The sequence below is a fragment of the Moschus berezovskii genome, chromosome 2 (genome assembly GCF_049115385.1).
Source record: "Moschus berezovskii isolate FMDL1 chromosome 2, NW_MosBer_1.0, whole genome shotgun sequence".
In the NCBI taxonomy this organism is placed as follows: domain Eukaryota; kingdom Metazoa; phylum Chordata; class Mammalia; order Artiodactyla; family Moschidae; genus Moschus; species Moschus berezovskii.
In genome coordinates, this window is record NC_142461.1 from 7,924,644 (window position 1) to 7,949,632 (window position 24,989).

General features: G+C 47.3%; 1 protein-coding gene and 1 non-coding gene across 3 annotated transcripts in view; both read left to right on the forward strand.

Moving 5' to 3' along the window:
* NCMAP (non-compact myelin associated protein) overlaps positions 1–24,989 on the forward strand; it is a 54,186-nt gene that overhangs the window by 25,044 nt on the left and 4,153 nt on the right. The window contains exons 2-4 of one of the 2 annotated variants that reach the window (XM_055398014.2): positions 13,617–13,741; positions 17,499–17,589; positions 22,279–22,363. In XM_055398014.2, coding sequence (XP_055253989.2) covers positions 17,508–17,589; positions 22,279–22,363 — 167 coding nt within the window. In that variant the 5' untranslated portion in view covers positions 13,617–13,741; positions 17,499–17,507. The remainder of the gene's footprint in view (positions 1–13,616; positions 13,742–17,498; positions 17,590–22,278; positions 22,364–24,989) is intronic. The other variant, XM_055398012.2, reaches the window with a different exon arrangement.
* Positions 12,432–12,503, forward strand: TRNAF-AAA (transfer RNA phenylalanine (anticodon AAA)). The gene has a single exon. It is a non-coding gene; the product is annotated as a tRNA-Phe (tRNA).

Consider the following 24,989-nt stretch of genomic DNA (forward strand, 5'->3'; position numbering starts at 1 on the left):
TAGACCACGCCCTTTGCAAGTTCATCATCTTATTTGATTTACAGCATAAGGTGGGATAAGCAGTCCCAAGTTGTTGTTTTTTATTTTTTTGGCTGCACCATTCAACTTATGGGATCTTAGTTCCCTGATCAGGGATCAAACCCACACCCTTGACAGTGGAAGTGTGGCGTCCTCACCACTGGACTGCCAGGGAATTTTCAACCCCATTTTATTTTCTAAGGTTTTTTGTTTGTTTGTTTGTTTTAATGTGGACCATTTTTAAAGTCTTTATTGAACGTGTTACAATATTGCTTCTGTTTTATGTTCTGTTTTTTTGGCCACAAGGCATGAGGGATCTTAGTTCCTCTACCAGGGATCCAGCCCATATCCCCCTGCTTTGGAAGGTGGTCTGAACCCCTGAACCACCAGGGAAGTCATCCAACCCCATATGAAAGCGGAGGAAACTGAGGCCTGAGGCGAAGGGGACCCCTTGCTCACCAGGCTCTTTCCTCGTAGTCAGTGAGGGTTGGGAACGAGCCCTTCCTCCTGCGCCCCTCCCTACGGCCCCTGTCCGGTCCAAAGCCCTTTCCTGCACCCCCCACGGTGCCCACCCTCTGCCCTCACTGTGGGCACCCTGTCCACGTGGCTCGCCTGCTCTTCCCACCTCCCTCCTCCTGTCTGGTTTCCCAGCCCACATCCCACCTCCTAGCAAAGCTGCCACCTTAGAGAGAGGGAGAGGAGAGCGCGAAGGTTCAGATGCAAACCTGGGTCCCCCAGACAAACGCCCCTCTGTATCTCGGGGGCCGTGGTAACTGGCTGCGGGCCAGCGCTCCCTGCGGGCGGGCGGCTTGAATGGCTGGGATTGTTCCCGCACCTCCTGTCCCTGTCTGCTGCCCAGCGCCTGCGAGGCACCCCCGCACAGACAGGAAAGGGGAGGGCCGTTCCTTCTGGAATGGAAGGTGTGGGAGGCAGGCGAGCCTTGGGCAGGGTGGGGGGGGTGCTGTGTCCTGAACCAAACTGGCAGGCGGGAGAGTCACAGGATGGAGGAAGCGTGAGTAGGAGGTCACTGCCCCAGCCCGCGCCCTTTGCAGGAGAGCAAACTGAGGTGCAGACAGGACAGGTGACTTGCCCAAGGTCACTCAGCACGGCAGTGACAGAGGTAAGACTCGAGCCCTGGACTCCTAACTGCCAGTCCAGGGTCCCTGCCCTCCCACGTCAGGCCTCACGGCTGGGGTTTGGGTGGTGAGCCTGCTGAACCGGCGAGGTCGTGAGCACCCTAGCCTGGGACACTGAGACGCAGAGGAAGAACATCACGTAACGGCTCCATGGCACAAGGTTCCCTCTCGTTCTGTAGTCAAGTGCAGATGCTGCAGACAGAGTCCATCCTTAACTCCTTCACGACAAAGACTCGAAGGTTAGCCAAGGCCTTACAAAAGGTGGAGGAGAGACTGCGAATCAAAGGGAGACCACTGAACAGTCAACATCAGGGGTAACCTCAGATTATTGGAGTTTGTAGGACGGCACTGGCCTGGGTTCTTAAATAAGAAGAAGCTAGTTAGGGGCACTGGGGGTCAGGGCACCTGGTTCTGAAGAGACTTGGGTTTGGTTCTTCTCTGCACTCCCAATTTATTTCCTTCGGAGGGTCACAGTGGCCTGCCCACAGGCGACACAACTCAGTGGCATCTCTGTGCTCTTGCCTCAGTGGCGGCAGTGAAAAGGAACCCAGAAACCGCAGCTGGTGTGTTTTAGAAACACAGCACAGTTACCAGGCAGGGCGGCCGAGGGCAAAGCTGCCAGGAGCACTATGCCAGGGGGGCCTCACTGCGCTCACCGGCCAGGGCTCCTTCGGGTTGTCTTTGGTTCTTACTACTGTTGTTACTGATCTTGTCTTGAATGAATCAGAAAGGAGTTCTGGAAAGAGTACCCAGTGAACGACCAATGCATCTTCCTATCTGTGTGCCCCGGGCACCCCGCTGGCCCCTAGCTTTCTCATTTGTAAGGAGAGTTTTCAGAGTGGCTTCCACCAAATCCACTGATCACAGGTGCTGCCTCCTAGCATCACCACAGAAGGTGTGGGGAACCAGGGAAAGAAACCTTATGGGGAGAGGAGTGAAAGGGAAAGCCTTTTGGAGGAGCTGAACTTTTCCATCATAAGTTCATCCCCCAAACTCTCCAGCAGAAGAATGGATCTCCTTTCACTCTGGACAAACACATAGAAAATCGACCAGTTTCGCTTTTTTCTTGGCTGGCAGAATTCTCCTGCACCTCCCTCCTCCTGCTAGTCAGACTGGCTACCCCTGGCATCACCTGGGCGCCCCTTGGTCCCTGGGTCCTTTGAGTGTCTTATGCAGTTCACTCCTCCTCTTTCACGGGGCAAATCCTCCAGGAAAAGGTGCATGGGGAGGGCTGGATTTTTTTTCTGAAGCTTCTTGTGCTCCTAAATGTTGTTCTTCTACCCTTCCACTCAATATTTAGTTTGACTTCTGTCCACTTCTAGGCTGGAGATAATTTTCCCTTAGAATTTTGGAAAGTTAGCTCAGAGCTTCAGGACGGCTGCTGTCAAATCCACAGACGTTCTGGTTTCATCAGAATGTTGATCCTTTTCTGGATATTTGACCTTGTTATTTTTATAATTGATAGATGTGTGGGTCATTCTCTTTACGCCCCGCGTTCTGGGAGGTAATGATAATGAGACCCGTTGTGCATCTTTTTTATTCACTTTTCTGGTGAGTCCACAGTCTTCCCATTCTGAAAATTCATGTCATTCATTTCTGGGAAATTTCCAGGTATTCTTTGGTAATTGCTTCCCCTTGATTTTTGTTCCACTTAATCACTTCTGAAATTCTTATCATTAGAATGTTGGACCTCCTGGAGTAATTTGTTTTGGCCTTTTTTCTCTCAGTCTTTTTTGGTTCCTCTTTTTTATGAGACATTTCCTCAACTCTCTTCGAACGCTTCTATTGAACTTTTACATTTCTTTTGTCATATTTTAAATTCCTAGCACTCTTTCTTGTTCTTAGAATATTCTTTTCTTATAGTATTCTGTTCTTGTTTTATGGATGTAGTATCTCATCTTTCCGAGGATGTTGACATTTTCTTCTGCCCTTTGCATTGTCTCTGTTTGCTTTACTTTTTATGTTATTTTATTGGCAGGGAAGACCAAAGGAAGGGATGGATTTGAGCTGCAAATTCCTCTTTCCAGCCCCATTTCATACCCTGGCTTTTGGTAGTATCCGCAGAATCTTTCTGGGGTTTCTTCTGTGCCTTCAGCTTTTGTTGGTTTCCCCAGTCTGCAGGTTTGAGCCTCAGTCTTTGCCAGGCTGCTAAGTCACACTCAGCCTTCAGCTTTTCCAACTTTCAAACCTGGACTGAACTCTCTCCAATGTGGCTGTCATCTCTCCCTTCCCTTTTGACCTCATGGAGTCATATGTCTGAATTCCTTTACTGCCATTTGTAGGGGGTGGGGTGAGTTTCAAGAGGAAGCAGAGATAATTATATTCCATCTGCTCTGTGTTTTAAAATTTTAATTAAAAGACGCTTACTCCTTGGAAGGAAAGTTATAACCAACCTAGACAGCGTATTAAAAAGCAGAGACAACACTTTGTCCACAAAGGTACGTCTAGTCAAGGCTATGGTTTTTCCAGTAGTCATGTATGGATGTGAGAGTTGACGTATAAAAAAAGCTGAGCACCAAAGAATTGATGCTTTTCAACTGTGGTGTTGGAGAAGATGCTTGAGAATCCCTTGGACTGCAAGGAGATCCAACCAGTCCATCCTAAAGGAGATCAGTCCTGGGTGTTCATTGGAAGGACTGATGTTGAAGCTGAAACTCCAATACTTTGGCTACCTGATGCGCAGAGCTGACTCATTTGAAAAGACCCTGATGCTGGGAAAGATTGAGGGCAGGAAGAGAAGGGGGCAACAGAGGATGAGATGGTTGGATGGCATCACTGACTCAATGGACATGAGTTTGGGTGAACTTCGGGAGTTGGTGATGGACAGGGAAGCCTGGCGTGCTGCAGTTCATGGGGTCGCAAAAAGTTGGAAGGGACTGAACTGAACTGATCTGCTCTGGTTAACCAGAATTCCCTCCTGCTTTTTTTTTTTTTTGTCTGCATTGAGCTGCCTGCAGGATCTTAGATCCCCCAACAGGGATCGAACCCATATTCCCTGCAGTGGAGGTGCGAAGTCCTAACAACTGGACCAGGAAAGCCCCCCTCCTTTGTTTTTTTTTTGAAAAACAAAGATAGATCCTACAATTGTTTCTCCCAGGATGAAGCAAATCAGTTTGTCCCTCTTACCTGTTGTTTTCCTCTGGGCCCAGAGAAACCACCTCTGAGTCACTGCAGAGCCTGAAAGCTGATGTAAGAGGGAGAAGGCTCTGCGCCTGTCTGGGGAGGGGGAAAGCCCAGCTAACATACTCCGTGTGGGTTCTCTATCCTGTGAAGAGATGGGTAGGCTCATGGAGGGGCCGGACATCCTTGCAAACCAGAGCTGGGCATGGAGTGGGCTTATAAAACTAAAGACATTCTAAGCCCTTGGCAGGGAGGAGATTTGTCTGTTCAGGCAGGACCGGGCAGGGGAGGCTGGAGAGGATTGACTACAAGCCTTTTGGTCTGACAGATTAGAGTCTGAATCCTATATATTAGCTCCCTTGACAGGGAGGAGATTTGAAAAGGAAAAATTGAGAATGGGACTTCCCTGGTGGGGCTCCAAGCTGCCAATGCAGTGGGCCCGGGTTCAGACCCTTGTCAGGGAACTAGATCCCACATGAAACTAAACGTTCCCATGCCACGACAAAGGTCAAAGGTCCTGAGTGCCACAACTAAGACCTGGTGCAATCAACCAAATGAAAAGGAAAGAAAAATTGAGAATGGTCACCAGTTAACCGGGCAAATGAATCCCACTGATGGGGCCAACCTGTATGCAGGTCAGGAAGCAACGGTTAGAACTGGATGTGGAACAACAGACTGGTTCCAAATAGGAAAAGGAGTACGTCAAGGCTGTATATTGTCACCCTGCTTAATTAGCTTATATGCAGAGTACATCATGAGGAACGCTGGACTGGAGGAAGCACAAGCTGGAATCAAGATTGCCGGGAGAAATAATCAATAACCTCAGATATGCAGATGACACCACCCTTATGGCAGAAAGTGAAGAAGAACTAAAGAGCCTCTTGATGAAAGTGAAAGAGGAGAGTGTAAAAGTTGGCTTAAATCTCAACATTGAGAAAACTAAGATCATGGCATCTGGTCCCATCACTTGATGGGAAATAGATGGGAAAACAGGGGACACAGTGGCTGACTTTATTTTTCTGGGCTCCAAAATCACTGCGGATGGTGATTGCAGCCATGAAATTAAAAGACACTTGCTCCTTGGAAGGGAAGTTATGACCAACCTAGACAGCATATTAAAGAGCAGAGACATTACTTAGTCCACAAAGATCTGTCTAGTCAAGGCTATGGTTTTTCCAGTAGTTATGTGTGGATGGATGTGACAGCTGAACTATAAAGAAAGCTGAGTGCCGAAGAATTGATGCTTTTGAACTGTGGTGTTGGGGAAGACTCTTGAGATTCCCTTGGCCTGCAAGGAGATCCAACCAGTCCATTCTAAAGGAGATCAATCCTGGGTGTTCATTGGAAGGACTGATGCTAAAGCTGAAACTCCAATACTTTGGCCACCTGATGTGCAGAGCTGACTTATTTGAAAAGACCCTGATGCTGGGAAAGATTGAGGGCAGGAGGAGAAGGGGCTGACAGAGGATGAGACGGTTGGATGGCATCACCAACACAATGGACCTGGGTTTGGGTGGACTCCGGGAGTTGGTGATGGACAGGGAGGCCTGGTGTGCTGCAGTTCATGGGGTCGCAAAAAGTTGGACACATCTGAGCGACTGAACTGAACTGATGGGACCAAACTGGGCAAATAAATCCCACCAGTGGGACCAAATCCTGGCAGGCACGGGCTAGAGCAGGGTGCTTCAAGACAGGGTTAACTGCAGATGTATTTGTAGTTAGGTTGGAAGTAAGTGATGAGATGTGAACTAAGCTCACGCAGCAGGGACAGAATCAGGTCTGCCTAGTTGCCTCCTGAGCCCGCTCCCCACCCCCTGCCCTGCCTGCCCAGTATGTCTAGAACCCCTTCTCTGCTCCTCTCACAGCAGCTCTCCCATACTCCCTCCCAACGTACCTCGTACCTGCTATTCCCTGGGCGTGTCTGATCGACCTCTGCATCTCCCGCAGCACCTGGCCTGTGGGATGTGTCAATTCAGGCAGGACGGGGCCAAGGAAACAGGTGTGAATTGAAGTCCAGCAGATATGGGTCTGAATCCTGTCTATGAGGCTGAATAATGGCCCCCTCAAAGATATCCACATCCTGATCCCCAGGTGGCCAAAAGAAAAAAAAAAAGAGGAGCATGGCCCTGCCAACGTTTTGATTTTAGCCCAGTGAGACTGATTTTAGGCTTTGGACCTCTAAACAATAAGAAAATAAGTTTGTATTATTTTTAAAATTTTATTTCCTTCTGGCTGCTCTGGGTCTTTGTTGCTTTGCAAGAGCTTTCTCTGACTGCAGCGACCAGGGCTGCTCTTGGCTGCCGTGCGCAGGCTGCTCACTGCCGTTGCTTCTCCTGGTTTGGAGCACAGGCTCTAGGCGCTCGGACTCTCTAGTTGTAGTTCCCCGGCGTGGGGAATCTTCCCGGACCAGGGATCGAACCTGTGTCCCCAGCACTGGCAGGTGGATTCCTATCCACTGCTCCACCAGGGAAGTCCAAATTTGTGTTATAAGTTATAATTTTGTTATAGCAGCCGTAGGAAACTAAAGCATCCTAGCTCCGCTATATACTAGCACTGAGACCTTGGATGGGTCATTTAACCTTTCTGAACCTCAGGGCTTTTTTATCTGGAAAATAGTGATAATGTAGGTGAGAAGAGGGAGAAGGCAATGGCAACCCACTCCAGTACTCTTGCCTGGAAAATCCCATGGGTGGAGGAGCCTGGTAGGCTATAGTCCATGGGGTCGCTAAGAATCGGACACAACTGAGCGACTTCACTTTCACTTTTCACTTTCATGCACTGGAGAAGGAAATGGCAGCCCACTCCACTGTTCTTGCCTGGAGAATCCCAGAGACGGCGGAGCCTGGTGGGCTACCATCTATGGGGTCGCACAGAGTCAGACACGACTGAAGTGACTTAGCAGCAGGTGAGAAGAGACAAGTATTTATGTGGTAACTGACACATGGTAGTCACTTGCTGAATGATAGCTGCTGTGTTTGTGGCCACCATCATCATCACTCTCAGCCTTGATGTTACTGGTTTTCTACCCACAGATGTCAGTACAGACTGGACATTTTCCTATTTGTCTAGACCTTTTTGAATAGAAAGGACAGGACGCTGTTTTGAGACAGGCCTATAGCTCTCCTCCAGTAGTTCTCAATCAGGGGCGGCAAAATCTTCCCAGAAGATGCTGGGAAATGTCTGGAGACATTTTTGGTTGTCCTAAGTGGAGGCTGCTACCGGCACCTGGTTGTGAAGGCCAGTCTTACAATGCACGAGATCCCTCCGCAACAAAGAACGCCGTGGCCCAAGTGTATACAGTGCCAAGGTTGAGAAACCCTGCCATTCTCTGAGGTTCTGTGGTACCTCCTGGGCTCAAAATATCAACACGTAGTGTATCCCTGTCCTCACTGTTCGCGACGCCAGTTGTCTCGCTGTATCTCACTGTTCCCACTGTTCATTGAACCCTTGGTAGACAAGGTGCAAGCGGGCAAGAAAACTCAAGGAGTTGCAGGAATTGCTGATGGGTTTATTCTCTCCTGGCTGGCACAGCGGCCGTAGCGGCGGACACGCTCCATCCTCTCCTCTCCTCTCCTGGCCGTCGGACAGACACAGCCAAGACGCAGCCGCTTTCTAGGCGGAGCTCACACAGGCCTACTGCACACAGTAGCCGGTGACCGAGTACCTCGTGATGCGCATGCGCAGTGCTTTAATGCGCTCAGCTGTTAACACAGTCATTATTTACAAAACGTGGGGCGAGAGAGCCTGAACGTGCCATCTTGGCTAATTTGCTCTCTCCCCACACGTAGTAAAAATACTGAGCAGAGTCCTGTCCCAGCAGGGCCACTGACCCTCTGAGTAGTAGCCCCAGGAAAATCGCTTACCTCCTGGAAGACTAGGCAGCCACCCCAGTTTGGAAGTAGATCTGAATTTGAGATTCAGCATCTCCATTCATTTGCTCTAAGACTTTAAGCAAGTCGCTTAACCTTTCTGAGCCTCCATTTCTTTTCAGGAGAGTGGAGATAAAAGACCCACCTTGTCATATCGAGTGAGAAAATACGTGAAAGCATAGTGCCTGACACTTCATTAGCATCCCCTTAAATGTTAGTTTCCTTTCCTTCCTGATCAGAATGTTGGGGTCGAATTATTTTCCTCTGACATATTCGCATAGAGCCATCAACTCTTTACCCTTGTGCCTTGTTTCCCTTGGGGACGGTGGGACACCTGGAAATTTATATAGGAGCTCAGGTATATTTAAGGACCCTTGAAAGCTGGGCCCTTGGCTTGAGCCCAAAGACTGAGGGGTAAATGGAAGGCACAGGTCACATTCCAGCTCTCAGTCAGTCTCAACAGGACGCCCACTGGTCTCTTTCTCCCACTGACTCCTGGCACAGCCTATGCCTTCCATTTGGCACCAGGCATAAGTCTGCCTTGTAACCACTTTTGTCTGGGATTTCTATCTGTAACTCTCTGTACATGAAACTTAGACTTGCAGGTCTTGGGTGGGATGCTCCTTGAGGCATCTTTCTATACAATGTGGGCCACAAAAATCAGAAAGATAGGATGTTCAAGCCCGAAATTGACAGGTGGGTAAATAAAACTTAATAGATATGGTAGACCTAGAACCCAGACTTCCAGATCCACAGGCCACTGCCTTTTCCAAAGGACTTCAATATGATGTCAGTCAGCCACCTCTCTATGATCAAGGCTGGACCAGCTTGAGGGGGATGATCCCCACTCACTACTGATAGAAGGAAATTTTCTTAAAAGAAATAGTCTCATCCTCTTTGCCTGAGCTGTAGAGACACGATCCCCATGGCCCCTCTTTGAATCGTCTCAGAGCTGTGTACATGGTGGGTGCTGGCTGAATGAATGACGGAAAGTGGACAGAATAGGTGGGAGAATAAATGTGTGCACAGAGGGTGGGTGGATGAGTGGATGGGAGGATGGACGAGTAGATGCATAAATGGAACAAGATATGGGCTTCCTAATTTCTGAGAACCAACAACAAGGAACATATTCAGTATGTAATTGGGGGGGAGACTAAGTTCAAGGTAGTATTATCCCAACTCAGCCCCCACCTTTGGGAGCTCTGACACACAAGGGGACAGAGCCAAGTACAGGTAGAGCAATGAGAGTGGGGGGAGATGATATGGAACCCAACAGGAATGGAGGGTGTAGGAGGGAGCCAGTCTGGATTCAGGCAGACTGGGATCACCATGTACTCAACAAAGCATCTGGAGGTTCCTAAGGGAAATGGCAACCCACTCTAGTGTTCTTGCCTGGAGAATCCCAGGGATGGGGGAACCTGGTGGGCTTCCGTCTATGGGGTCACACAGAGTCGGACACGACTGAAGTGACTTAGCAGCAGCAACAGCAGCAAGGGTCCAGTATGCAATCTGCTGCCATGTCAAACCCCTCTGTAGAGTTCTCCCCGTTTTATTCCAGTCTCAACTACCTTCCAGGAAGGATTCCTGCCTTCCATCCTGAATTGCACACACAGTCTTCCCTCATCCAATATCCCCCGAGTCTATAGCTACAAAGAAAGATGAGCTTTCGGAAGACATAGGTTCTTGAGATCAGCTATGAATGGCTGGTCCATACCCTAGAACTACAGGTTGGAAAGGCCATTAGAGATCATCTCCAAACTAGGCCATTTTGCAGGTGGGAAAATCAAGGTCTAGGGAAGACGATGACTTTCCAAAGTGTTATGGCAAGTGAGTAACAAAAGGAAACCCATGTCTCCTGGTTCTCACCCCAGGTTAAGAATTCTTCAATGCTTTCCCCCTGCACACCCAGCAGCCCCCAGGCCCTACCAGTCCCATTAGGACTTTTGCCTGCTTGGGGTTGATTTCACTCTTTCCTCTGTCTCTGCCCTTGGTGGAGATGGAGGAGAAGGTCAGTGTTCTGGATGTTCTGCTGAGTCTCCCCTCAGATCCCCTCCTTGGGATATCAGCCTTCACAGTCTGGCTCCCTGACTTCTTTGTTCATACTTGAGCTTGACCGAGTGCAGCAAACACTATATCAGGTAGAGAATTGGGGGCTCCAAGAAGAGCAGGGGGAACACAGACTGGGAGACAGGAGGGAACAGAGAAGGGGAGCTGGGATGAGCAGTCACCAATCACCCACCATCCAGCAGGCACTGTTGTTCGTTGTTGTTCCATTGCTCGGCATCTGACTCTTTGCAACCCCATGGATTGCAGCACACCAGGCTTCCCTGTCCTTCACTATCTCCTGGAGTTTGCTCAAAGTCATGATGGAGTCAGTGATGCCATCGAACCAATTCATCCTCTGTCACCCCCTTTTCCTCCTGCAGGCACTGTGCTGGGCAGTTACACCATCTCATTTATTCTCAGAACTCCACAAGATAGGGAATGTTTTATAAATGAGAATGCTGAGGCCTAGAGAAGTGGCTTGGCTTGTAGAGCTGGTCAGCAGGGATCCCAAGATTAAAACCCAGGACTCCCTGATCCCAAAGCCCCTGCCAGGTCCTGAGCTCCCAGACCATGTGCTTTGTCACAGTAACATCAAGAGTTCTTGAACCAGCAGCAGGAGCTGGAGTTTCTCTCCTAAGGGCCCAATCAACAAGGTCAAGGCTAACAGGAATCAGTGCAAAGTCCTGCACATAAATTCAAAAAGACAACTGTACAAGAGTGTCCTGGAGGTCTGGTTACTAGACCGCAGCTCATCACAGGATTGTCACCAAGTGTAATACAGGTGTCATTGCCTTCTAGTTCCAAAGGACTCTGAGTGTAGAAAGTCCTAGGCTTTGACTGACTATAAACAAGCATAAGATAAATCAAGAAAAGGTTTGGGGGGTGGTGTCTCAACAGGGTGTGTGGAGCAGTGGGCCGTGGCTGCCTGAAAAGCTAATGAGCTATTAGTTTGCATTAATCCAGTGTAATATCACTAGTTTTGTGCCCAGTCCCTGTGCTAAATGTATCACATGTTTTATCTCATTTGATTCTCACATGACCCCGTGGAGTCTATAATTCTTGTTTTACAGGTCGGAAAACTAAAACGTGAAGAAAGTTGACCAAGGTCACGCAGCTAGTAAATAAGTGAATTCAAGCTCAGGTTTGATCATTGTCAAGAAAAATGTCGTTCTGGACAGTTTAGGTCCCCTTTGGAGTCAGGCATCTACTTTAGGGTATTTTATTTAAGGAAGATACTGACACATAGAGAAACGAGGAACCCATTCCTGAGCGATACTAAAGATTGTTTGAAGAAGCTGAGAATGTTTATCCTGGAGAGTAAAATCATCAGAGAACACATAGTTGCTGTTTTCAGGGGCAGAAAGCATCTCTACTTAGAAACAGGTTGGATTCACAGGAAATTTGTATATGCTCAGTCATGTCTAACACTTTGCAACCCCATGGACCATAAGCCACCAGATTCCTCTGTCCATGGAATTTTCCAGGCAACAATACTGGAGCAGGCAGCCATTTCTTCTGCCAGGGGATCTATCAAACCCAGGGACTGAACCCCCCGTCACCTGCATTGGCAGGCGAGTCTTTGCCACTGAGCCACCTGGGAAGCCCAACTGGACATACACCAATCATTTGTTGGTTAAGTTCAAAGGGACATACTATAACCAACTGTTATTGCCACCTACTGGTACAAAGTAAAAATGACATGCTGATTTCGGCTGCCATCACTGTTCCATTCACAGAACAACTTTTTGTACGTGGAAGGGCTTTTAAACATGACCATTGTTGTGTGTAAGAGGTAATAAATAGGTTACCTCTGTGGGAAGAGAATTAGGATCAATGGGTTAAAATCAGAAGGGAAGAGATTTTGGTTCCAAAATGAAAGTTACTTTTCTGACAATTAAACCATCCTGCTAACCTAAGGGACAGCTTGGGAGTAGTTAGGTTTTTGTCTGTGGAAGAAACCACGTCATGCTGAATCTTCCATCTCTCAGATGAATGACAGAAATCAATCCCAGTGTCTTGGCGGGTCTCAGGCATTCATGGCTTCCTTATTCTGAGTTATAGTTGGCCATTTGGGTAGGGGTCTGCCAGGCTTGATAGCATCTGGGTTTTCTTATCCAGGGAGGAACATCTAGGCTAGGCCAGACAGAAGGAGGGTACCATAGAGGCAGAGCAGAAGGGAGGGGGATATTCTGGACAGGTGGGGTCTGGCAACATTGATCCTCGAGTTATGACCTTATGGACTTCCCTGGTGGCTCAGACGGTAAAGCGTCTGCCTAAAAAGTGGGAGGCCCAGGTTCAATCCCTGGGTCGGGAAGATCTCCTGGAGAAGGAAATGGCAACCCACTCCAGTATTTTTACCTGGAAAATCCCACAGACGGAGGAGCCTGGTGGGCTACAGTCCACGGGGTTGCAAAGAGTGGGACACGACTGAGCGACTTCACTCACTATGACCTTGTACTTGACCAAGGAACAGAAAAGGATGGTTCAGTGAGTAAATGGTCAAGACTCTCCATCTCTTCCCAAACTGACTTCCCACACAGGGCCATGTGTAAACAACCCAAGGAAACAGCAACTCCTTGTAGATTCTGTAAATGTGATTGAGGCTCTGCTGGAGACAAAGGTACAGAGTATAGGCAAGGTCAGGGACCAGTCTGGGTCAGGGTTAGATCAAGAGCTCTGCCCTCTCTCTCTTCCACAGCCTGCGAGGGTCTTCTCGTCAAAGCCCTACATTGATTTGGCCCCCAGATGCTGGCCATTGCACGTTGTGCATTCTCTCGGGACCAGTCTAGTGAGAGTTTATGGAGAAGGGGCAGTGAAATTAGACAAACCCTAGCTTGAATCCTAGCATAGCTACATATTAGCCTTGTGAAGTTAGATTGATATCTTCTCTGATCTGAGTCTCAGTCTGCCCATCTGTAGAATGGGCACAGTGACTATATTCTCCTAATCAGACAGATAGGAGGATTCAACGAGACCTCTCACATAAATCACTGAGTACAGTGCCTGGGGCACATGGTATATTATTATTATTAAATTAACCTCTGTCCATAAAGATCGGCCTCACCTCCCTGTTGCTGCTGCTGCTAAGTCACTTCAGTCGTGTCCAACTCTGTGAGACCCCATAGAGGGCAGCCCACCAGGCTCCCCCGTCCCTGGGATTCTCCAGGCAAGAACACTCCCCCATTTTCTGTGGCCATGGGTCCTGGTCATGGACATATTTGACACTGACATCTCCCTGCTGGATCTTACTTGGTTAACAGGAATCACAGGGGCCCCACACATGAACACACCCACACCCTTGGCTATCCATGCTCCACCACCCTCCCTCCCGCCTTCTCTGATGTGGTAGGAACAGAGATGCAATTGAGAGCCCTTGGCCCTTAGATGAGGCAAGATATGCTCTGGGATTAACTCACTCTTCTCTCAGAGACAGGAGCAGCTGGGCCCATATGAAAGGGAGTCCCTCCTGGAACCCGGCACCCAGGAGGTCACGACCCTGAAAGACCTGCGGAGGAGCCTGTGCCCTGGTGGCCCTAGACGGCTCCGTTACTGGTCAGTATGTGTCTGTGTGTGTGTGTGCGGGTTCCTGTAGTGACTGGTCTTGAGCCCCCACCCCCACCCCAGGTGTGTACCAGGGGCGGGTGGTGCGGAGGGAAGGATACAGGTTTTGAAGTTTGCAGTGCTGGGTTCATTTGCCAAGCCTGCAGCATTCAGACCATATGGAAAGTCTCAGGGTCCTCATTTGAAACAAGGGGAAAGGAAGACCTATTTTACATGGCATTTGCTAATTAAATCAGAGGATGGATAGAAAATATGTGGCACAAGGTCTTCGCACATGGCAGACACTCAGATGATGGCTTCGGTCAATTCTGTGCTTGTTGGTTTAACAGGGAATGAGTCCATGATAGGGTTTAGTTTATCTAGTGATTATGCCATCTCTCTCTTCTTAGGTGACCTTTGGTCAACGGCCATGTATTTGCCTCTTTTTTCTATTTTTAAAAGGAATTGTGGGTCATTCCCTAGTGGTCTAGTGGTTAGGACTCTGTGCTTTCACTGTCATGGGCCTGGGTTCAATCCTTGATTGGGGAATTAGATCCTGCAAGCCACAAGGTGCAGCCAAAACAAAAAGGGAATTGTGAGAAAGCATTACTGGTGAATGTTCTCAGCTTGATATTGGTGGAGACAGAAGCAGAGAGTTTAGGCCAATGCATATTAAAAGTCTTTATGTGCCAAGATAGGGCGTGTGTGTTGCTGGAGGGAGCAGTTCAGGTACCTCTCCCTGGGAGCAGGAGTTGGGGGTGGAAGGTTGGGGAAGACTTTTATTCCATGTTCTCTTATTGGTCCACACTTGTTTTTATAGAAAGAATTTTTTTTTCCTGTTTTGAGCCCCTGTCTCTAATTAGTTCGGACTTCCCTGGTGGCTCAGCTGGTAAAAGCGTCTGCCTACAATGCGGGACCTGGGTTTGATCCCTGGGTCGGGAAGATCCCCTGGAGAAGGAAATGGCAACCCACTCCCGTACTCTTGCCTGGGAAATCCCATGGACAGAGGATTTTGGTAGGCTACAGTCCATGTGGTCACAAAGAGTCGGACACGACTGAGCGACTTCACTTTCACTTTCTCTAATTAGTTCAGCCAATATTCACTAATACCCGCTGAAATCCTAAGGGATACCCTTTATTGAGCACTTAAAAGCACTTTCCATACTTAACCTGAGCCCTCAGTTCCCTTGGGAAAAGCTACCGCCTTTTACAAACAGCAAACCCAGCTAGGAGAAGTTCAACCACTCACCCAGGTCCTTCTACCCACAAAGGTGAGGAGAGCCAGACTCTTTATCTGAAGGAGGCAGAAAGATGTGGGAAAAAAAGCCAAAAGCAGTGTCTAACTCAAGGGCCTGACAATGAAGGCGGAAAGTTGGCTGCCAGACCCAGAACAGAGGCACGGGTCATTGCGGTGCATCTTTGCTGAGCGCTGCTGTGGGAGAGCAGAGGGCAGGAGGGTTGATTCCGTCTGGCAGGAAGTCTTCCCGGAGGTGACCGGGCTGAATATGGAAGGTTCCTTTTGGAGGGGGAGTGGGCAGCAGAGCATGGCGGGCAACCCAGACCTGTTTAAGGTAGTCGGAAGACAGGAAGCTCAGCCAGGCCAGAAGGCTGGCCAGTGTGGGGACGTCAGACAGCGTTGCAGAGGGGTCCTTCAGGGAGCCTGAGTCATCCAAGTCCTGAGGATCTGGTTCAGGGGAGGAAGGGACAAAGTGGGGCTTGGGTCTGTGACTGAGGCTGGACTTCAAGGATTAAAGGAGGGCAGAAACGGCGAAGGCAGAGCCCATCCTGTGGGTCAGCAGACCTGGCCACACAGGGTCATTCTGCAGTTGAGAATGGCAGGGCTGGCCGGGAACAGGTCGTGGCTGCCAGAGCCAAAAGCCTGGCTGCAGGTGACCCCGAAGGAGGGGTGCTGGCCCCTGTTTCCATCACGAGCTGGCAGAGATAGGGGACCTGGGGGGTGGGGGGCCAAAGCCTGGGGCCGCAGCTCAGAGATAGCAAAGACCAGGAGTGACGTGGGAGGACAGAGTGGCCCATTGTCCCAATGATTTGTCGGTGTGGGGACCCAAGAGGCGGAAAAGGAGGTTGGAAACAGCCAGTGAAGGGCTTTCACTGCCAGACATTCAGGTGTGGGTACTGGGGAGATGACTTGTTTTTTGAGCCTGGGAATGCCATGATCACACCTAGGGTCTCTCTCTCTCACCAGAATGCGAGCTTCTGGAGGCAAGGAGTTGGCCTTTGGGCCAAGTTCCACATCTCCCTGGCTGGGGGACCGTGGTCGAGTCAGTCACACCGAACCTCAGTTAGTTTCCCAGCAGCAAAATGCAATGATTGAGAGCATTAAATGAGCTGACAGATGTCACATGTGAGGGCACCTACAGCAGCCTTGTGCCAAGAAGATGCCCTCTTTGCTTGGAGGGTTTTGCACAACTTCAGCTGCCTCTCACCCCACCCCCAGCCCAAACCACGCCCATCCTTCAAGGCCCATTCAAATTAATCTTCTTGAAGTCACTCTCCACAACCCAATAGGTCATCTCACTGACTGCTTGATAATCATATATCATAGTTTTTTTTAGCTGCTTTCCCCCCACCTCCGTCTTACATTGTAAAGATTTTGAAACCAGGAACAGCATTTCAGGCATTGTTGTAGGGTGGTCAAAGTCTCACTAGTATGGGCAATAGATGCCCTGGGTTCAGTTCTCCTGTGAAAACTTGGGGCTCCATTTGGTATTGGGGGCTTCAGTTTCATCAGTAAAATGGCAACAATAACCTTCCTCACACATTTTCCAGAAGATCAATTTAGATACTCAGTGTGAAACATAGTTAGGAGGAGTTGAATAAATATTGTTGAATAAATTGAAACTGCTTTGAAAAATGGAATCTTTAAAAATGTCAAACCTTATTTTTAACTCCCCATTGTTCATTGTTCAGTTGCTAAGTTGTGTCCAACTCTTTGCAACCCCATGGACTGCACAACACCAGCCTTCCCTGTCCTCCACTATTTCCTGGAGTTTGCTCATGTTCAGATCCATTGAATCGGTGTTGCTATCCAACCATCTCATGCTCTGCTGGCTTCTCTTTTTGCCTTCAATCTTTCCCAGCATCAGGATCTTTTCCAATGAGTTGGAACTCCCATAGTATATAGTAAAAGGCCTGATGTTTACTTGCTGCTAAGAGAAACTTGCAAATAAATCTTTGTCTAGTCAAGGCTGTGGTTTTTCCCGTGGTCATGTATGGATGTGAGAGCTGGACTATAAAGAAAGCTGAGTGCCGAAGAATTGATGCTTTTGAACTGTGGTGTTGATGAAGACTCTGGAGAGTCCCTTGCACTGCAAGGAGATCCAACCAGTCCATTCTAAAGGAGATCAGTCCTGAATATTCATTGGAAGGACTGATGCTGAAGCTGAAACTCCAATACTTTGGCCACCTGATGCGAAGAGCTGACTCATTTGAAAAGACCCTGATGCTGGGAAATATTGAAGGTGGGAGGAGAAGGGGATGACAGGGGATGAGATGGTTGGATGGCATCACCAACTCAATGGACATGAGCCTGAGTAAACTCTGGGAGTTGGTGATGGACAGGGAGGCCTGGCATGCTGCAGTCCATGGGGTCGCAAAGAGTCCAACACAACTGAGTAACTGAACTGAACTGGCTGAAGAGAAACTACATGCTTAAATGTTTTCTCCAGTCACCCAGATGAAGACCAAATGAGGCATCATACAGGGATTGTAAAATGACTGATTTTAACCAAAATTTCTTCTTCCTTCTCAGCACGTCAAGATGACCACAGCCACCCCTTTGGGGGGTAACACCATCTTCTCATTGAACATGACTACCAGAGGAGAGGACTTTCTGTACAAGAGTAAGGTCAACTTGGCTTGGTGGCCAGGGTTTTGAGGGTGGGACAGGGTTTGTCTTCAGCTCCTGGTGTCAAGGTCAAGAGCGTGGGCTCTGCAGACAAAGTGCTTGGGTCTTGATAATGCCATTTGCCAGCTGCATGAACCTGAGCACGTGACTTCACTGCTCTGGGCTTGTTTCATCATCTGTGTTGTTGTTGTTGTTGAGTTGCTAAGTCGTGTCTGACTCTTTTGTGACCCCACGGACCCTAGCCTGCCAGGCTCCTCTGTCCATGGGATTTCCCGGGGAGAATACTGGAGTGGGTTGCCATTTCCTTCCCCAGGGAATCTTTTTGACCCAAGGTTCAAACCCAAGTCTCCTGCATTGGCAGGCAGGTTCTTTAACACTGAGCCACCAGAGAAGCCCTTCCTCATCTGTACGATAGGGCTATTAATGATCTGCCACATAGGTAAGTGTGAGGGCTACAAGCGATAATTCATCTGTATAACTTAGAATAGCCTCCATGCCTATGAAATGTGTTGTTCATTGTTGTTTAGTCACTAAGTCATGTCCTACTCTTTTGTGGCCTCATGGACTGTAGCCTACCAGGTTCCTTTGTCCATGGGATTTCCCAGTCAAGAATACTGTAGTGGATTGCCATTTCCTTCTCCAGAGAATCTTCCTGACCCAGGGATTGAACCCCATGTCTCCTGCATTGGCAGGTGGATTCTTTACCACCAGGGAAGCTCACCTAAGTACTTAATGAGTATTATTATTATTATTACTACTATTACTTTTATTTTCATTATGGAGTTTGGGGGCTTGGAGGGCAACGGAAATTTGAATCACTTGTAAGATAGCCCTGCATGGGACTTGCCTGGTGGTCCAGTGCTTAAAAACCCACCTTCCAATGCAGGTAATGGGGTCCAGTCCCGGGTCAGAGAACTAAGATTCCACACGCCATGGGGCAACCTAAGCTCACATGCCACAACCAAGACATAATGCAGCCAAATAAATAAATAAATATTTTTTAAAATGGCCCTATACCAGTCACCTTAAAATGCAACTACTTTCATATTTTCTTTGGAAAGCAAAAGCATCCTGTCAATTTACAAAGAAGTCAATGAATGTAGGTGGGAAGAGCTAGTCCTGGGGAGACCTTTGCCAGGAACAAGAGGCCCCCAGAAGGAGAAAAGTGAGGACCACTCCTCAGAAAACCAGTTGATTGTATTAGGTGAAGTTTGGGTCCGTTTTGTACGTGTGTGTGTGCTAAGTCACTTCTCTCGTCTGACTCTTTGCCACGCTGTGGATTGTACTCCGCCAGGCTCCTCTGTCCATGAGACTCTCCAGGCAAGAATGCTGGAGTGGGTCACCATGCCCTCCTCCCTGGCCCAGGGATTGAACCTACATCTCCTTCATCTCCCGCACTGACAGGTTCTTTACCGCTGTCACCACCTGGGAAGCCCCCCTGTTTGGTTCATACCTCTGAGAATGGAACAGGCCTCCCAACACACATGGAGCAGTGATGAGCAGTGATAACCGGCCCCAGACTGTGGTCCTGGCAGGAAGCTGGATTCGTGGTGGGATGTGTCTCTTACATGGAGACCCAGAGAGAGTCGCTCTTGGGACGGGGTCTCACGTGTTAGCTTGCTCTTTGCTGGGTGCAGAGACCTACAGAGGCCTGCTGAGGAGTGTCTCCAAACAGTTCTGAAGGGAAATGCAAAGCAGATAGAATTACTGTCAGCAAGGTGGGAATAATACTGTTTCATGGTTCTCAACCAGGCAATTTTGCCCCCTAAATAGGATTGCCGATTGAGCAAATAAAAGTACAAGTTACCAACTAAATTTGAATATAAGATAAACAACTAATAGATTTTTAGAATAATGATATATCGTGTAATATTTCAGATTCATTTTGAAATTTGTCATTATTTATCAGATATTCTAACATACATGGGTATCCTATATTATATCTGGCAACTCTACCACCGGGGATATTTGGCAATACCTGAAGACATTTTTGGTTTTTCCAACAGGGGGTATGTGGGGAGAAGTGCTCCTGGTATCTAGTATAAGTGAGTATAAGCCAGGGATACTGCTGAACACCCTACAGTACAGAGGTGTTTTGTCCCCATGACAAAGATTATCCAGACACTGGTTGAAAAACCCACTGGACTCCCCCGGAAGGAAAGGAAAACAAGTTACTCCATGATGGATTTCCCACCCTCTCCTTATGTCCCTCCCAGTCTTTCTTCCTATGAATAATTGCACAGGTCTTTTTTATTTTTTTTTAAGTAAACTTTTTTTTGACCATGCTGTAGGAGGCATGCAGGATCCTAATTCCTTGACCAGGGATCAAACCTGTGCCCCCTGCAGTGGAAGCACAGAGTCTTAACCACACCACCAGGCTTTCAGGAGGAAAGTCCAAAAGCAAACTTTTTATAAAAGCATTCAGTTCAGTTCAGTCGCTCAGTCGTGTCCGACTCTTTGCGACCCCATGAATCGCAGCATGTCAGGCCTCCCTGTCCATCACCAACTCCCGGAGTTCACTCAGACTCATGTCCATCGAGTCAGTGATGCCATCCAGCCATCTCATCCTCTCGTCCCCTTCTCCTCCTGCCCCTAATCCCTCCCAGCATCAGAGTCTTTTCCAGTGAGTCAACTTGTCGCATGAGATGGCCAAAGTATTGGAGTTTCAGCTTTAGCATCAGTCCTTCCAATGAACACCCTGGATTGATCTCCTTTAGGATGGACTGGTTGGATCTCCTTACAGTCCAAGGGACTCTCAAGAGTCTTCTCCAACACCACAGTTCAAAAGCATCAATTCTTCGGCAATCAGCTTTCTTCACAGTCCAACTCTCACAATTACATACATGCAAAAAATTGCACAAATGATAAGTGCAGAGCTGGATGAATTTTCACAGAGTGCACACAGCTGTGTAAACAGCACCCAGAAGAAGGAGCAGACCACAATCAGTGTCCCCAAAGTTCCAGTGCTGCTTGCAATCATTAGCCCCCGCCCACTCAAGGGAACCCACTTTTTTCTAATTTCTACCACCATAGATTAATTCTACCCTGGTTTTGAACTTTGTATACGTGGAATCATGTATCTGTATGTTTTGTATCTGACTTCTTTTGCTTAACGTTATGTTTGTATGTACATATTTTAATGGTTGCAATATAATGTGTATATATGTATATGTGGGTATGTGTATAGTATCATATTTTATTTTCCACTTTTACATCATCATAAGTGTTCCATGTACCAGAATCCTCATAATCATTATTTTAATTATTGTCTAATACTTCAAGGGATAAGTATACCATATCTTTTTAACCTTTTCCATGTTTAGAATATTCAGAATGTAATAAGCATTTTCATTTACACAGCTTTTTCTTTATTAGGGATTACTACCTATGATCAATTATCCAGAATCAAATAGATTGGTTTAAAGTGTGAACCTTTTTTATGATTCTTGATACTTTCAATATCAATTCTGGCAAGGATATTGATCTTGAACCTAAACTTAGAAATTGACATTAGGAATGAGCACTGATATTGAAAGTAGAATCTGAGATATTAAGCTCCAAGAACATTCATTATGGCCTTGTTTTTAATAGTGTAAAATTGAATGCAACATAAATATCTCCAATAAAGAATTGGCAAATAAATTATGGCCAGCCAAACAATGAAGTACTACACAGCCTTCAAAAGTCATGAAGAAAAATATATACCTATATAGCAATATGATCAGGATATTTTGTTATAAAAGTTTATAGAACATGGTTCGATTTTTATCAAATGTGTATTTTTCCATATTTATGAATATTTTCTTAAGATAGATTTTTAGACATAGGATTATTAAATTATTCAAAAGGTTATAGATATTTAATGTGTATATATGCAAAAATATGATCACATTGGTGAATGTATACATATGTAGACTCTCAGTGGTTCTTGGGGCAATGAGGTCTTATCCTCCCCTCCTTTTTGGCTTGTATTTATATTACCAAAATTATCTACAGGGGCTCCTCTGGCAGTCCAGTGGTTAAGACTTCACACTTTGAATGCAAAAACATGGATTCAATCCCTGGCCAGGGAACTAAGATCCTACATGCCATATGGTACAATCAAAAATATGTATAAATCTACAAAAATTGCATATTACTTTAGTATTATCAAAAAGAAGCAAGGATGTTTTGTTTCATGCAAGAAGTTTGAAGTTATGTTGGGGATGATAGGAGCAGGACTGGACCTACAGCAGAATTTTGGCAGGTAATGTGCTAAGGGCCCTCACACACAGTAAGGAGAGGCGCTCTGCTACTCTAGAGTGATTCTCTCCTGGGGTCTGCAGTGAGTGTTCCAGCAGTGAGTGTGGCATTCTCGCCTCTCCTTGACCCAGTGAGGATGCAGGGTGCCACCATATGGGTCCTGCTCCCACCTTCCGAATCCTTCTTTGGACTCCGTTTGCACACTAGCCTGGGCTTCCCTGTGGTTCACACTGTAAAGAATCTGCCTGCCATGCTGGAGACCCAGGCTCGATCCGTGGGTCGGGAAGATCCTCTGGAGAAGGGAATGGCTACCCACTCCAGTATTCCTGCCTGGAAATTCCCTGGTGTGCTACAGTCCGTGGGGTCGCCAAGAGCTGCACACGAGTCAGCAGCTAACACTTAGGCTGCACACTGGCCATCTCCACCCCTCTCTTCCTCGTAGGTTCTGGAGCCATCATTGCTGCCGTTGTGGTGGTTGTCATCATCATCTTCACTGTGGTTCTGATCTTGCTGAAGATGTACAACAGGTATGGGATGCCCTGGGCTTTAGGTCTATCTGGTCCTTTCAGTGATGCTAGAATGAATGGAAGCTAATGTTTGTTATGTTATGTGCCTGTTATGTGCACAGCAGTATCTGTGAGTCCACCTTCAAATGCTCATACCTTTTGTGGGTCCTTTTTTGATGTTTATTCTACTGGAAGGATAAACTTACCTAGTGGCTCAGATGGTAAAGCATCTGTCTGCAATGTGGGAGACCTGGGTTCGATCCCTGGGTCGGGAAGATCCCCTGGAGAAAGAAATGGCAACCCAGTCCAGTACTCTTGCCTGAAAAACTCCATGGATGGAGGAGCCTGGTAGGCCACAGTCCGTGGGGTTGCAAAGTCAGACACAACTGAGCAACTTCACTTTCACTACTGGAAGAACTTCACAGTGACCATAGATTTTTGTATTTGGAGATTTTGTATTTTCGATATACAATAATGATAATGACTTCTTTTTTTGGCCACCCTGTATGACATACATGATCTTAGCCCAACCAGGGATCAAACCTGTGCCTCCTTCATTGGGAGCATAGAGTCGTAACCACTGGACTGCCAGGGAAGTCCCATGATAACGATCTTGAGCTCTCTGATAAACTCAGATGTAATTTACAGATAGTAAAGTGATGTTTCTCGGAGAAGGCAATGGCAAGCCACTCCAGTACTCTTGCCTAGAAAATCCCATGGATGGAGGAGCCTGGTAGGCTGCAGTCCGTGGGGTCGCTAAGGGTCGGACATGACTGAGCGACTTCACTTTCACTTTTCACTTTCACACATTGGAGAAGGAAATGGCAACCCACTCCAGTGTTCTTGCCTGGAGAATCCCAGGGAAGGGGGAGCCTGGTGGGCTTCCGTCTATGGGGTCGCACAGAGGCGGACACGACTGAAATGACTTAGCAGCAGCAGCAGCAGCAAAGTGATATTTCAATCCTCTTCTGTTGGCGAGCCCTCTGTGAGGTTATACTGAGTGGCCCATGTAAGTACTTGGTGTGACCAACACTGAAATGTGCATACCTGTGACTTTCTAGGATCAAATAAGAGGAAATAAAATCACACAAATTGATTGCAAAAAGAATAAATGTTGTGTTATCACCTCTAGTCACAACTTTGCTAGAAGGTTGTTCTTTTCAGGGAAGAAATCAAAATAAAAAGACTGCATTCAGTTACATCATAGAAGACCTAGAAGCCATTTAAAAAAAAAAGATTTTGTAGAAGTGTATTTATTGATGAGAAAAACTGTTTACAACATATTGTCAAAATTTTCAAGGCAGTATGTATATCATGATCATATACATGGGTTGCACACACACACCCAGGAAAAGTTCAAATAATACACAGCAAGGCATTAACAACCGGTATGTCTGCATAATGGAATTGCTAAGCAGGTTAGTTGGTAGGTTGGCTTTTGCACGGTCAGGGGGTGTGCTTCTTGATTTCTGCATTGTTTTTATAATGACAGTGTTATTTGTAAAGGTAGCTAACATATATTGATCTCTTACGATAAGTGAAAGTGAAAGTTGCTCAGTCATTTCCGACTCTTTGCGACCCCATGGACTATACAGTTCATAGAATTCTCCAGGTCAGAATACTGGAGTGCGTAGCCTTTTCCTTCTCCAGGGGATCTTCCCAGCCCAGGGATCGAACCCAAGTCTCCTGTATTGCAGGTGGATTGTTTACCAGCTGAGCCACCAGGGAAGCTTACTATATGCTGGGACAATTCTAAGCTCCTTACATGTATTAACTCAGTTAGTCTTCATAACAGTGTCAGGAAGTGGGTATTCTGTATCCCCAGTTTTATATGTTTGAAACAGGCAGTGGAAGATTAAGTGACATGTCCAAGTTTCAGTTCAGTTCAGTTCAGTTCAGTCGCTCAGTTGTGTCCGACTCTTTGCGACTCCATGAATCACAGCACGCCAGGCTTCCCTGTCCACCACCAACTCCTGGAGCTTGCTCAAACTCATGTCCATCGAGTCGGTGATGCCATCCAACCATCTCATCCTCTGTCATCCCTTTCTCTTCCCACCTTCAGTCTTTCCCAGCATCAGGGTTTTTCCCAATGAGTCAGTTCTTCACATCAAGTGGCCAAACTATTGGAGTTTCAGCTTCAGCATCAGTCCTTCCCATGAGTATTCAGGGCTGATGTTCATATGAACTAGCAGTTCCACTCCTGGGCATATATCCAGAGAAAATCCATACTTCAGGAAGATACACGTACCCCAGTATTCATAGCAGCAATACTTAACAATAGCGAGACATGCAAACAGCCTAAAAGTCCATCAACAGATGAATGGATAAAGAAGACATGGCATGCATACAGAATGGAATACTACTCATCCATGAAAAAGAGCGAGATAATGCCATTTGCAGGACATGAATGCACCTAGAGGTTATCACACTAAGTGAAGTAAGTCAGAAAAAGACAAATATCACATGACATCATTTATATAAGGACTTCCTTGTAGCTCAAACGGTAAAGAATCTGCTTGCAATGCAGCAGACCAGAGTTCGATCCCTGGGTCAGGAAGATCCTCTGGAGAAGAGGATGGCAATCCAATCCAGTATTCTTTCCTGGGGAACCCCATGGACAGAGGAGCCTGGCGGGCTACAGTCCATG